Here is a 15,704-nt window from a genome sequence, read left to right on the forward strand (position 1 = left end):
GTGTACTTTTGTAATCAAAATAATGAGTTTCCATGATAAACACATCGTTATGGGCTGCCACCACAGAACAGAGCAACCACATGCAGCACCAAGGTGGTGTAGTTAGATTGGCGGGATAAGTGTTAGACCCCTGACAAGAGCTTCTCAACTCTGGGTTTTTACCCTGCTCTCCCACGTGGAGAATAAGTGACTTAACCATTCAGCTAAACAGCCATTTACAAACCGCTAATGGTAAAATATAAGAAGCAGTTTTGGCTACTTTTTTGGGTACTGTCACAACAAACCTGCATCAGCATAAGGACCTTTTTAAGTAATTAAATATAATATCTGCAAATCAGAAAATCCTCAGGCTTCTCAGGCTACAGATTCTCCACAAGGGGGCGCCTTTAGAAAACAGCTTTTGATGCTTCTTAAGAGCAGAACTTCACATCAGTGTCCTAGTTTAGTATTCCAGTGCACATAAATGTGCTTGCAGCTCTTATATACACTGATCAGGCATAACATTCTGACCACCTCCTTGTTTCTACACTCATTGTCCATTTTATCAGCTCCACTTACTATATAGGTAAACTTTGTAGTTCTACAGTTACAGACTGTAGTCCATCTGTTTCTCTGCATACTTTGTTAGCCCCCTTTTACCCTGTTCTTCAGTGGTCAGGACCCCCATGGACCCTCACAGAGTTGGCTGGATATTTTGGTTGGTGGACTATTCTCAGTCCAGCAGTGACACTAAGGTGTTTACAAACTCCAGCAGCACTGCTGTGTCTGATCCACTCAGACCAGCACAACACACACTAACACACCACCACCACATCAGTGTTACTGCAGTGCTGAGAATGATCCACCACCCAAATAGTACCTGCTCTGTGAGGGTCCATGGGGGTCCTGACCACTGAAGAACAGGGTAAAAGGGGGCTAACAAAGTATGCAGAGAAACAGACGGACTACAAAGTGCACCTATATAGTAAGTGGAGCTGATAAAATGGACAATGAGCGTAGAAACAAGGTCATAATGTTATGCCTGATCGGTGTACATCACTTCTCATATCACCATCGCAATATCCAACAACCTTACTGAACATTTTATGTGTATATCGTACAGCCCTAACAGACCACATCCAAGGTTGTTAATTGACTTATCTAATTTCAAACCCATCCACACGTCTGTGGCAGTTTTCATTTTCTCTTGGTTTGAAAAAATTTCAAACAAGATTTCACTGCTTTGCCTGGGACCATCACACCGTTTCCCACTGCAACATGCATGATGCAACTCAATGAAAATTTGTTGTTTTTTTTCTTTCTTTTACTCCACTTTTTGGCCCTATAGCCATGTGGAATACTAATGGCACGCGCGTTTGTTGACACCGTGGAGCTGTTACCAAGACAGGCTTGTCACAGATGCTACTGGGCAGTTGTGTGAAATGTTAACAAGGCCTGATATGGTGATTAATAACACAGACAGAGGGGTGTGAGATAAACCTCCCTCTATTCCAGAAGCTCCTCTGATGAAGTGCACTTCAGCAAAAACGTCTACACATTCCAGAATCTCATTTTGAGGGGGAATTTCAGATAATTGCCAACCCAGCCAGACAATATTGTTATTTGTCTGAGTCTACTGTTGTGGTGTGAACTTACACTGAATGCATAACAAACCAACTGCAGTCTTCATCCTCCATATCATGTGCTGTGTGTAGGGTTGTTAATACAGTCATATGGAAATGTGTGAACACCCATGAATTATGTTCTGTAATTTAAATATGCCTTTTCCCTGCAAACTTAAGTGCACATTTTTTTTTTTTTGCAGAGTTTACCATATTAGAAAAACACAGAAAAATAGATTATGTGCAATAACCTCTGTACTGGCCACATTATTTTTCACACCAATATTTGTTAAATTCAGTAAATAAACAGCAATTGTGCATAAAATATGTGTAGAAGTGTGTTCTGTTCAAGACAAAACATAATTTGACACGCATTAAAAAAATGCATGGAAATATGTGCATCCATCAGATTCTTTCTTACAGGGCAGCAGAAGGAAAATGTGCATACTGATTAAAAGGCATGCCCCAATGGTGGGGTGTTAGTGTTAGGTCTGAGTGGATCAGACACAGCAGTGCTGCTGGAGTTTTTAAACACCTCAGTGTCACTGCTGGACTGAGAATAGTCCACCAACCAAAACTATCCAGCCAACAGCGTCCTGTGGGCAGCGTCCTGTGACCACTGATGAAGGACTAGAGGATGACCAACACAAACTGTGCAGCAGCAGATGAGCTATCGTCTCTGACTTTACATCTACAAGGTGGACTGACAAGGTAGGAGTGTCTAATAGAGTGGACAGTGAGTGGACACAGTGTTTAAAAACTCCAGCAGCACTGCTGTGTCTGATCCACTCAGACCAGCGCAACACACACTAACACACCACCACCACATCAGTGTTACTGCAGGGCTGAGAATGATCCACCACCCCAACAGTACCTGCTCTGTGAGGGTCCATGGGGGTCCTGACCACTGAAGAACAGGGTAAAAGGGGGCTAACAAAGTATCAGAGAAACAGATGGACTACAGTCTGTAACTGTAGAACTACAAAGTGCACCTATATAGTAAGTGGAGCTGATAAAATGGACAATGAGCATAGAAACAAGGAGGTGGTCATAATGTTTTGCCTGACCGGGGTATGTGTGTATATATACACGCATTCAGTGTGTAAAGGTCTTAATCATGACAGCAGTATCTATGTGCCCTGTGTTACCTGAAAGAAGGAGCTTTCACACAGTATGTCGTGGCAGATGTCGAGGTGGCTCTGGGGGGCGCTCTGGGAACCCTCCGCCTGAGGCTGGCTGTCAGGAGTGGGCACGCTCAGCTGCCTCGCCTGGGAGAAAGACTGCAGATAATGCGCCGCCACCGTCCAGAACTGCAGGTCCGACTCGTCACCGAAAAGACTGAGACAGAACAATGCGCTACAGTTGAGCTCAAGTACAGGGATGTTTAACAGAGAGGTAATTTGTTGACATGTCAAAAAGTGCCGTTATCTGAAAAACACAGTTGTTCTGAGTGCAATATTATTTCAGACTAATTTGCCATGAGACACACGTTCTCTTGTACACTTAGTACCTCTCAATAAAAACACTTCCAGCAATAAGAGCTACAATAAAGGAACTGCCATACAAAAAAATGAAAGTGTTATTTCATGTTATTATTATATTTATTTATTGAATTTGTCACAATAAAAAGGACAGTAGCTCTCAGAGTTGTAGGCACATTATTTTCCCCCTCTTCTTTATCATCCCTGTGTGAGACAGCTGTTGCTAGGATACTCTTATCACTAGCCTTCACAGAGAAATGGTTAAAAATGGCAGCCGTAATTTAAAGCACTGAATTATCATCATTTTATTTCAAGAGATGAGTCTCGTAGAAAGAGAAATATGGAGCAGTCAACTGGGGGTGGGAAAGATGATGATGCTTTTTTTGTTATTGTGATAAATTATATCACAATTCACTTTTCTGAGTGTATCATGGACATCATCAGGAGTTAAGGGGCACTAAACAGATGCATTTATCATGACAAAGAGAGCACAGTTAGTCAGATTAAACAGGTAGTAACACATCCTCTACAGAGAATACACATTTTACACAATTTAATGCAATTAATTTCACATATTGGAAAAAATATAAAACAACAGTAGCCTGTGTAAAAGTTATGGCACATTTTTCATTAAACTCAGCAAATAAATACCAATTTTGCACTGAAATGTGCAGAAAAATGGCATGTTTAAGTGTGTTCTCTGTGGAGGAGGTGTGTTCACTCAGAAAATCAACAAAAGTAAACTAAAAATCATTGTAATCTGTGTTTTTGACAGCATTATTTTTTAAATGTGGCACTACTGAGGATTTCTGTCTGTTCAAACAAATCAAACCTCAGAAAAACTAAATACTGTGATTCTTATTGTGTATCATAAAAATGTCAAGTATGGTGATATTATATTTTTGCCTTTTTGCCCACCCTACAGTCAATAAAGTTGTAGGATTTATGGTTACAAAAAATTGGGACAGTGAACATTTCTGCATAATTAAATGGTTAAGATGTAAACAGAGTCATTCAGAGTGGTTTGGTGTGAAACGCTCTGTTCTAGAGAAACTTACTGAGTCAGAACTGTTCACAGTGGTGGTGATAGGAACCAGATGTCCACCTCTAAAAGCTCCCAATGGTAATGAATACACTGTGTGATGTCTGACGTTTTGAGAAAGCTCCTTGGCCCAAAACGCTGTGTGTTGTGAGGCAAAATAGTCCCCAAAGAAAATGTATTTTTTTTAGATTTTCCACTATTTTACCATCAACCTTCCATATAAAACTCAGATAGAAACTCAGACAGTTTTAGTTTTAGTTTCTCAACAACAAACCAAATCACATTAAACCACTTTTATGCAGAATATTGGAAAAATCAGTGGAATTTTCCTTTAAGCTGCACCTCTATATGTCCTGATGGGCTGACACTTATCAATAAATACAGTACACTCACTGCGACACAAGGAGGCAGCGCTGAAGCAGATTGAGCTCTGGGTCTTGGAGAACACTTTTGATGTCACTAAGAAAGGAAGCAGGATACAGCACATTTGAGGATGCACAAAACAAAAAAATAAAGAAAGAAAAAATTGAAGCCCACAGCCACTCATCTTCCCAAAATGGAAGGAACACACTGTGTATCAAGACAGCAGGCTTTTTTTTAAAGCTGTCATCTCTTAAGCTAAAATCACGTCACGTCCAACATGCACAGGGCTGAGTGTTAAAAAAAGGGACAATTTCAGCCATCGACTGTATTTATAGACCTGCTACAGGAGAGGAAAACAACCTGGGCTTAAAACACCTCTTTGATACAGAGAAGATGAAGTACTGGCTCCTTTTAAAGGCTCAATATAGGTCATTACTCACTTAGACAGAGAGTTCAGCTGCTCCTGGACCAAGCCTTTGATTTCGTCCTTCTCGCTGTAGTCCCTGAAACGTAAACAGAGAGTATTTAGAAAGTTCAGTGACACAAGGACCTCCTAGATCTTGGAAGAATGAACTAAAAATGGAGGACATGGAGGAGGCCAGTCACGATTCTGAAATTTTATCTATTAATTGCCATATTAACAAATTAACGACTTACACCGATCAGGCATAACACTATGACCTCCTCCTTGTTTCTACGCTCATTGTCCATTTTATCAGCTCCACTTACTATATAGGTGCACTTTGTAGTTCTACAGTTACAGACTGTAGTCCATCTGTTTCTCTGATACTTTGTTAGCCCCCTTTTACCCTGTTCTTCAGTGGTCAGGACCCCCATGGACCCTCACAGAGCAGGTACTGTTGGGGTGGTGGATCATTCTCAGCCCTGCAGTAACACTGATGTGGTGGTGGTGTATTAGTGTGTGTTGCGCTGGTCTGAGTGGATCAGACACAGCAGTGCTGCTGGAGTTTTTAAACACCTCAGTGTCACTGCTGGACTGAGAATAGTCCACCAACCAAAAATATCCAGCCAACAGCGTCCTGTGGGCAGCGTCCTGTGACCACTGATGAAGGACTAGAGGATGACCAACACAAACTGTGCAGCAGCAGATGAGCTATCGTCTCTGGCTTAGTGCGTCTAATAGAGTGGACAGTGAGTGGACGCAGTGTTTAAAAACTACAGTCTGTAACTGTAGAACTACAAAGTGCACCTATATAGTAAGTGGAGCTGATAAAATGGACAACGAGTGTAGAAACAAGCAGGCGGTCATAATGTTATGCCTGATCGGTGTAACTGTCTTTTTAATCATTGCACTGAACTATTAAGGCCAAAGCGTGAAGGAAGGAAGTGGTCAAACTGGCTGATCACCATTCTTGCTTAGTAGCTGTTGATACTTTGCAGCTCTCAACTGATGACAGAAACAGCTCGAGCTCAAATAAACAAACAGCACTCACTGCTGCCCTCTAAAGTTAGACTTTAAAAATCGTACCCATTTTCCCACTTACTTCATATGTAGCCGATCAGCTGACATGTTTGGAATCCAAATCTGGCTTCTCTAGTTTAGACCTGTAACTACAAGGCTAACATTGCTAACAGACACTAGAACTCAATGGTCACCCAAACAGCCCTAATCATTTCTGTAAAAATGTATCACCGAAATTTCTCTCAACCCACTCAAACCTCATCCAGGTCTTCATTAAGGTCAAGCAGATGTGGGTTTGAGCCCAGTGTGACTTACTGTGAGCTACAAAAATGAAGAAAACTTTATTTACTTTATTTACTTAATTCACAAAGCAGGCCTGATCCTGGATTAATTTTCTCTATATTTATGATAGTCATTCTAGATTACTGACTCTAGATCAGTACTCTGACTCCTGAGGAGATTTGTGAATACAGACCCTGTTGTCTGAACTGGCTGCCCACAGTTTTGGTCATTTTTATAGTTCATACTAAATCATACTATTAGAATGAAACATGACTAATTCACACTAAACCACACTGACAAGTCTGCATGGCCTTAATGAAGACCCAGATTTGGTTTGAATGGGTTGAGAGAAGTCTGGGGGATGTATTTTTACACAAATGACTTTGGCTATTTGGGTGACTATTGAGTTCTAGTGTTTGTTAGCAATGGACACCAAATTTGGACACCAAACACCTCTTGGCTGATCCACTATATCTCGGAATAGAAAAGCGAAACTGACTTTTTGCCAAACCATTCCTTTAAAACCCATGAAGGATAAAACCATGGTGTAAACATTTGATTGTAAAAGCAAACAACTGCACAAAATAAACTTAATTATGACTGCAACTAAACTGCAACCACAAAATGGCTCAATCATAACTAGTGCTGTCACTACTGATTATATTAGTAACTGAGAAATCTCACAATTATTGTGATAATTCAAGAAGTAGTGGGAGTTTTTAAAAAGGGCTAAACTGTGGACTTGAAAAAATAAGAAAAGCATAATCACAGATTTAAAAAAAGGCTTAATTAAAAAATATAGTTGCATGCCACCTCAAATTCCATGACTTGTTGATTTTCTAAGTGAAAATAAGTTGACACATTCTCTACAGAGAAAAAAAAAGAGTTTGCAGAGTTTAACATATTAAAAATTAAATAAATAAAACCTAAAATTAAGTACATAAAAATAAGCTTAAAAATAAGCAAATTTTATATACTGAAAAATATATAAAATATATAAAAATATATACAATAGTAACTTTACAGGAGCAAAAACATTTTTACCTTTTAAAGTTAATATGAATGTTTTATTTCAGTTGATTATGTAGCATTTCTACTGGCCTATTCATCATGAAATTTTCACACAATGTAACGGTCAGCTGCTGTGTTCAAATGATGCAGAAAAATGAAAAGCAACAAAAATGGGCTTTTGTTGTGTTAAATTTTTTTCCAATACATTAAAATCAACTAAAAAAATAGAAACTGTGCACTACATTTAACACAAAAATGACATGTTTAAGCGTGTTCCCTGTAGAGGATGTGTTAACTTATTTACACCTAGAAAATCAACAGGTAATTTGACAGGGGTGTTCAAACTTTTGCATTTTCCCGTACATAAAAATAAAGTGGCAAGAATTCATATGCATAGATAAGGAGGTCAATTATAATCAATTATTCTTCTGATCTGAATCGAGTAATTGTCACACCCTGGTCACAACACAAACAGCATTTCCAACTTGACTGGAAGCAAAAAAACCTGTAGGTCATTAATTATTAACAAGAAAATAGATCTGCTGTAAATCAAATGAGTTGTGCAATTCCACAATTACAAGGAACACCATGTTCATACATGGCCAAAGTGCTATCTGAAGCACACAGAACATCTAATTAACGTCCACCCGAAGCCATTCTGTAACTGCAGGCAACGCAGCCCCCATAAAAGCAAATGAATATGTATAATTGTTCACTGTCGCTGGCAATACTGAGCACAATGAGCTGCCAATATCTAATGAAGTCATTAGTCAATGCTTTGTAAAAGACTACTTGGCACTATTCATCTGAAAGGTCCTCTCTTAGCGAAGACAGGAAACAAATATCCAGGATATTCCTGACGTAACATTTAATCCACTGAGCTGAAAAAGCAAGCTTGAAATATATGATGTGAGAGCAAAGCAAGCTTTAAAAGGTTTGGCAACAATGAGCTGAAAAGGTGAGCAGAGCTTACAGTGTTTTGAGATCTCAGGCTGGATTTTGGAAAGTATTTTCAGAAAAAAAAGCCAGCTGGGAAAGGAAGGGAGGCATTTTCTTCCTTAGCTGTAAGGCTATGAAGAAAAGTAGACCTTCCTGAAAAAAGGTACTCGTCCCTTACTATTTCATAGTTTATATTTTTCTAAAATAGCATTTATAATTGCTCATAGAGGCTTTCAGACTCAGACCTGCAAAGCTGGTGGTGATATCTGTTCAACTGAGGTCAACTGAGTCATTTTCTTAAACATGACTGGATCTTTGTATCCACTTTTTTTTTGCATAATTCAATGGATGAGATCTAAACAGAGTGATTTAGAGTGGTTTGGTGTGAAATGGTTCAGATTTCTTTACAGTGGTGGTGATAGGAACCAGGGGTCACCATGACTACAACACAAATATAGACATTTTATTTACTATCCAGAACCACCAGTGAACCTACACGAGTCTTCTGAGCTTATATGGAATGTTGATGATGGTAAAATAGTGGAAAATCTGAAAAAATGTTTTCTTTGGGGACTATTCTGCCTCACAATGCCCCTCCATTGTGAATATACAATTTCATGTAGTAACTTTCTGTGAGGGAGCTTTTAGAGGTGGACGTCTGGTTCCTATCACCACCACCGTGAACAGTTCTGACTCGGTAAGTTTCTCTAGAATGGAACATTTCACACCAAACCACTCTGAATTACTTTTTTGCATCTAAAAGATTTAATTGTGCAGAAATTTAGAAAAATCATCAAAATTCCCCATCAATTTCACAAATAGTGATGTCTGTAACTACACTGAGATCATCTGAGGAATAATATTGATATGTTTAACTAGAAACAAGATTTTCATGGTTTTTAGTTGCTATGAAACTGAAGGGGGTCATGAGGATCACAGTGTGGATTTTGTCTATTAAATTAGATTAGATTAGACTAAGATCTACTGGATCTTAATCTAATCTAGAAATGAATGTCACAGAGGAAATAGGAAATGTTTATGTTAGTGCAGTACAACAACATTTAATACCTACACTTGACCGATGTCCATGGTGTAGGTTCCAGACCAGGGCTGCAGCAGCAGGAAGGCTTTCAGAGTGAGAGCAGCACGGGGCAGCAGCAGGTATGGACACCACACTGGATCTGTATATGTGAGAGAAAGAGAGCGAGACAGAGAGAAATCTTACCACCATGCATAATCTCCACTGTGCACCAGTCCATTTCATATGAGCTCAAGTCCAGAGAAACTGGGAGAATTTCTCGATGCTGTTGACATACACTATATGGACACAAGTATTGGGACACAAACACAATACATCCACAGGAGCTTTTATGACTCCCACTCTAAATCCATAGGCATTAATATGGTGTTGGTCACCCTTCACAGCTATAACAGCTTCCACTCTTCTGGGAAGCTTTCTACGTGATTTGGAGAGTGTCTGTGGGAATGTTTGCCCATTCATACAGAAGAGCATTTGTGAGGTCAGACGCTGATGTTGGACGAGAGGGTCTGGCTCACATTCTCTGTTCTAGTTCATCCCAAAGGTGTGTGATGGGGTTGAGGTCAGTGCTCTGTGAGGGCCAGTCAAGCTCTTCCACACCTCACCTTGTCATGTCTTCATGGACCTTGCTTTGTGCACTGGGGCTCAGTCATGCTGGAGCAGAAAACTGTTCCCACAAATTTGGAAGTGCACAATTGTCCAAATGTCTTGTTCTGCTGAAGCATTAAGATTTCCCTTCACTGGAACTAAGGGTTCTAGACCAACCCCTGAAAAACAGCCCCATAACATCATCCCCCCTCCACCAAACTTTACAGCTGGCACAGTGCAGTCAGGCAGGTAACGTTCTCCAAACCCAGACTCGTCCATCAGACTGACAGATAGAGAAGCTGATTCGTCACTACACAGAATGCATTTCCTCTGCTCCAGAGTCCAGTGGCGGTGCTTTACACCACTCCATCCGACGCTTGGCATTGTGCATTTTGATCTTAGGCATGTGTGCAGCTGCTCGGCCACGGAAACCCATTTCGTGAAGCTCCTAATGCACAGTTCTTTTGCTGATGTTGCTTCCAGAGAGTTTGGAACTCTTTAGTGATGATTCAACAGAGGATAGCCACTCTGTGAGTTTGCGTGATGTACTGCTTTGTGGCTAAGCTGCTGTTGCTCTGAGGTGCTTCTATTTCAGAATAATCGCACTTACAGTTGTCAGGGGTAGATCAAGCAGGACAGAAATTTCACAAACTGACATGGTGAGGGTGGCATCCTGTGACAGTGCCATGTTTAAAGTCACTGAGCTGCTCAGTGCAACCCTCTACCGCCAGTGTGTGTCTATCAAGACTTCAAGGCTAAGTGCTTAATTTTATCCACCTGTTATTAATGGGTATAAATGAAACACATGAATTCAATCATTAGGGGGGCGTCCCAATAATTCTGTCCATTTACTGTATGACTTCCACTGTGCATAGTACAGTCTTAACATGCATTTGTGAATGCAGAGATAGATGGTGTTTACTGACGACGGTTTGTCCAAGTATCCCCAGGCCCATGCGGTGATCCCAGAAACATGCCAGTTTTAATGCAGTGCCATCTGAGGAATCAAAGGTCTCAGATATTCAGCTGTGGTATTTGGCATTGTCCTTCATGCACAGAGATTCCTCTGGATTCCCTGAATATTCTGTTATTATTCACTGTAGAATACCTAAAATCCTTGCAATCCCTGGCTGAGGAATGTTGTTCTTAAACTGTTGGATTAGTGGTGAGCCTTGACCCATCCTCGCTCATAAAGGAGTCTGCCTTTCTTGGATGCTCCTTTTATACCAAAGCATGACTGCCTCACCTGTTTAACGTGTCTTGTCTTAAATTGCCCCATCCCGTTTTTCATCCCTTTGTGTTTGTACTGTTTTATCAAATACAGGTCAAAGTAGAATAATGCATCACTGTTTTCTGTTTTTACTTGCATTTTATCTACTGTCCCAACTTCTTTAGAACTGGTTTGTATTTGTATTTTAGCCAGAAAACAACCTAATAAGATGGTTAAAGGGTCAGAGCACTGCAGAACTGTTATTAATTTAAGAAGCAGAACTTGGCTCAGGTCAGCAAATCTAAGACAAACATATTTCCTTCTGCTGGATTACAAGTTCAATACACATGTACCTGTTAGGTCCTGCTCATCCATCCTATAGCTGGCAGACTTCATGGCCATCTCCAGCACTCGCACACAGCCATCGTCTGAGGCCAGCACCACCTTGTCCGAGGTGCACCAGTCAATGTCCAGGATACGGTAACTCACGTTCCGGCCCACTCGGATACTGCTGACCATCTGCACCTGCAGGAGTGAATTTGTGCAATCAAATAATTAGTTTGAATGAATTTTTTAATAGGGAGACACAGAAATTTCTGCCACTGAACATTTTCAGAAAATGGTCCAAAGCATTGTGCCGATTAAATAGGCGTACAAAGAAATGCCAAAATCTAACACTTGACAAACAATCTGAATGATAATGAAACTGAGAACATGATAAGATGCTGTTTGTTTTTTTTTTGCTTTCAAGCTCCGGTCAGCACAGATAAACAGTCTGAGTAGCAGGATATAAACAGTGAAGCACAAACACATATTAAATAATAAAACACTGAATAGTGCTGAGAATACTTTAGGTCATAAACTTCTCCACCTCTGGTTCTGAAAGCTGTTACTGCACACACATGTGTTTGTTACATCCTGCTGGTGTGAGTTCATGTCTATTTCTTCTCTAGATTACGAACATTACAGCGAGCTGTGTGCTAACAGCGCCCTCTGCTGGAGAAACATCAGACTGCCTGACAGGTGTTCCAAAGCCACGTTCATGTGCTTGACACGTTAAAAACGAAGTGTTTCTGTTGTTACAGTATAGGTGCTCTGGAATTCTGTTTTATTTATTTATTAATTATTATTTTTATTATTTATGTTATTTTAATAATTTTACCACTAATCCATGCCATTAGTGTGCTTGAGCTATACAAAAATTCTGGGGGGATTCTGGAGAAACCCCCAGCACAGAAAGTGAGGAATTTACTCAACAGTAACCTAACAACTTATTAAGGCTCCATAATAATTCCTGGTTTTAACAATAAAAGAGGATAAAACATTGTGTACATATCACTCAACTTATTTTTAGCAAGTTGTTTATAGTTAAATTAGTCCTCTCTAATTCCTTTGGTTCTCGTACGAAACATGGCGAATATTTCCTTTGAGGCATCGTCAGCATTATTACGTTAAAAGCATATATTAAAAAAATCTGGCAAATTGTACATTAAAAAAAAACTTGCTTCCCGGCTCTCAGACAAACTCTGATTCTCTTATGGACTCCAACTTCCAGGATGCATCAGTCAGTCACATGACCCAGCCAGCCAAACATCCACCAGTCATCAGATCTCAGTCATCGGAATTCTAATTGCTGTCACCTGTTACCTCTTGTATACCTGTCTGTTTACTTCATTCATTGTGAAGTGCTGCCTCTGTTTGCCAGTGTTTACTAAGCCTGTCTGATTTGTTTGTTCTCCTGTTATGAACCCATTTTGTCTATCACTGTTTTTGGATTTTCATGTTTGCCTAAGGTTTGCTTGCTTTTTGGTTAGACCCTTGCTTGTTTCAACTCTTTGTCTGACCCTATGTACCGTCTCTTGCTCTTCTGGTTTTTGACCTGTTCTGCTGTTCATTCTGCTCTTTTGGATCGTCCTCTTTTTAACAAACCTTATGGTTTATTTTACATCCGCAACTGTCTGTTTCGTTCACCCAGCTCGTTACACCAAGCATCTCTCGAATTTCAGTTTAGGTTTGAGTCAAGAATTTTCATTTTGGTGCATCACTTGTTTTAAACGAAAACGCCACCACACAAAACCCCCCACAAAAGGATAAATGAATTACATAAGTGACACTATCGGCTGTCGTCCACTGTTCATTTCAAGCATCTTGCATTCCTTTAATCTAATGGTCTCTGTTTAAAATTCATTGACAATACCGTAGCGCTGACAATCAGAAGCGGCATTTCAAATTGTCAAGCAGTATCAACATGTGGTTAAAAACCATCTCATTATCATGATTATTGTCAGAAAAGAAACAACAGATGTTCAATGAGAAAATGCATCTGATTAAAACATACAATCAGCATTCTGTCCTGGAAACATCTGAAACAGCTACATCTGCCTCTAAATTAGAAAGTACTGGAAACAACTCGGATTGCTTCTTTAATACAGGATGATGATCCACGTCCCGAGAGAGAGAGAGAGAGAGAGAGAGAGAGAGAGAGAGAGAGAGAGAGAGAGAGAGAGAGAGAGAGAGAGAGAGAGAGAGAGAGAAGCCATTCATCATCCTGCAGGACGTGATATGCAGATTTCTGTGTGAGACTCTGGGTGTCAGACTAGGACGCTGTGAGGGAGCAGTGATGTGTTTCCACTCTCTCTTCGCAGAAGGGTCTGTGTGTATGAAAGGACTGTGACAGCATGTCAGTATATACTCCCTACAGACCACCACACTCTGACACTTCCACCGCCCAAAGACTAGAGCTCCAGTATGTTGCTCTGGTTAAACCTAAGAACATTTCCATTATTGGTGGCGTTAACGCCATCTACTAAACTCACTGGACACTTTATTCATAGGATTCCATTATGTCATTAAGAAGACCATGTAGCCATGTTGGTAGGAAAATCTGATAGAGCTCATCTCCTCACCGTTATTGCAGCTACAACCCTGCAGGTGGACAAAAAAACCAAGCAAAATAGACCAGAATGACCATGAAAACGATTTAAAGACATGTAGACGCTTAAAGCCTTGGGTTCACTACACTGGACTGGGCATCTCACACTATCACACTGGTTTTTTGATTTTTTGGGATAAATACTGGGGATCCACATTAAACAATTAGGGATCACACACTACTCAACTGTCAAACTGCTGCTGAACTGAACGGAACTCACTGAACTCACATGAACTCTTGCAAACTCTCGCGAACTCTCGTGAACTCCCGTTACTAGGAGACCCAAATAAACAAATGTGGAGCTCCTGCTGTTTTCTCTGCCATTTGCGCTGATAGAGTAAAGAAGCAGCAGGCATTTTAAGTGAGGATCATGGATTTAAAATTGAGATCAGTTTGGTAAACTCGACTGTGTTCATACCTTAAACTCAGCTCATTAAAAAGCTTCGCTCAACAAGTGAGTGACTTTATGGCACTTTTCTTTGTTTACTTGCTGTATTTTCTTCTTTCGCGCTCTAAGTTTTCAGAGTCCGTTCAGACTGAGTCATTCGTCAGTTTGCACTTTGATAAACTCCGACTGGTCTGAAACGCGATCAGGAGGCCAGAAATCTGAGTCTGCGCCCCTCAAACACGACTTCACTCTCTCTCCAACTGTCGACTCCGACTGACCCAAAAATCTGCAGACTAGGGCCGACCAGCTCAGACTCAGCCAGACTGAGACTCGGGGCTAAAATCGAGGTAAAAGTCGTGTAATGTAACCCCGGCCTTAGTTGCAGAATTCCAAATAAAGTTAGCTACCAAAGCTCTTAAATAATAAACTCATACATACATATCAAGCTCAAGTCAGCTTCTGATTCGCCAGCTCCTTATTTGAATTTTCTGTTCCACCTTAAATGGCACTGCAGTTAAACAGGATGAATTTTGAAAGTTGGTGAATATGAAGCAAACATCGGCTCAAGTTACCTCGATAAATGCATTAATTTACCTCAAAAAAAGCAACAAATACCTAAAACGTTCTCTTGAAAATGTTTACTGAGCAGCTCATGTGCAGCACAGCGAAGCTAATCAGCCATTGTATCTGCTGAACGCGTCTCACTTATCTAATCCTGCCTCCTAAACCACACACTTCTGTACTTCACCTACTACACTGATGAGTGCATTTCTAATGGTATATGCGGTGTTTTTGTACACTATTTGGTGTGCTAGTGTGCAGTTTGGAATGCAAAAAAAATAATGCTCAGGGAATCTCAGCCATTTAGATTTTAGCTTTCGTGTGTCATCACTACAACAACAAATCAAATAAAATCAAGTCAATACACTCAAATTAAAAAACGTGTTTCGCTGCATGTGCTGGATCGGTTATGCCGTTTCATTACACACAGCCACAGCACTGCTGAATGAACTTGAGGTTGCCAACCAAAATAGTGGCAGCGTGATTGTAATGTCATTGGAATACTATCAATTAGAAACATCTAGATTGTAAAGACCTACACCGGTGTACAGTTAGAGAAAGTTCTTTCATGCACAATTTATGTTAGCCACCCTTTAGCCCTTCATCAACAGTCTGGAGAACTGCTCCTGGTTGGAAATTTTCAGTTGGTGGTTCATTATCAACCTGAGTCCACCACCTAAATAATATCTGGTCAATAGAACGGTTGACTCATCAATGATGATAGAGAATGTCTTTGTTCACATTTACAATGGTCTACAGTACTGCACAGTAGATCAAAAGTCAGAGACCACGTCATTTATTTAAACTCAAGTCAAAACAGCCACTAAGTACAAGTTATTCATTT

General features: G+C 40.3%; 1 protein-coding gene across 1 annotated transcript in view; it reads right to left on the reverse strand.

Moving 5' to 3' along the window:
• wdr11 (WD repeat domain 11) overlaps positions 1 to 15,704 on the reverse strand; it is a 154,636-nt gene that overhangs the window by 24,633 nt on the left and 114,299 nt on the right. The window contains 5 exon segments of the mRNA XM_036573658.1: positions 2,750 to 2,939; positions 4,518 to 4,583; positions 4,928 to 4,990; positions 9,215 to 9,323; positions 11,333 to 11,504. Coding sequence (XP_036429551.1) covers positions 2,750 to 2,939; positions 4,518 to 4,583; positions 4,928 to 4,990; positions 9,215 to 9,323; positions 11,333 to 11,504 — 600 coding nt within the window.

The sequence above is a fragment of the Colossoma macropomum genome, unplaced genomic scaffold, assembly GCF_904425465.1.
Source record: "Colossoma macropomum unplaced genomic scaffold, Colossoma_macropomum, whole genome shotgun sequence".
Classification (NCBI taxonomy): Eukaryota; Metazoa; Chordata; class Actinopteri; order Characiformes; family Serrasalmidae; genus Colossoma; species Colossoma macropomum.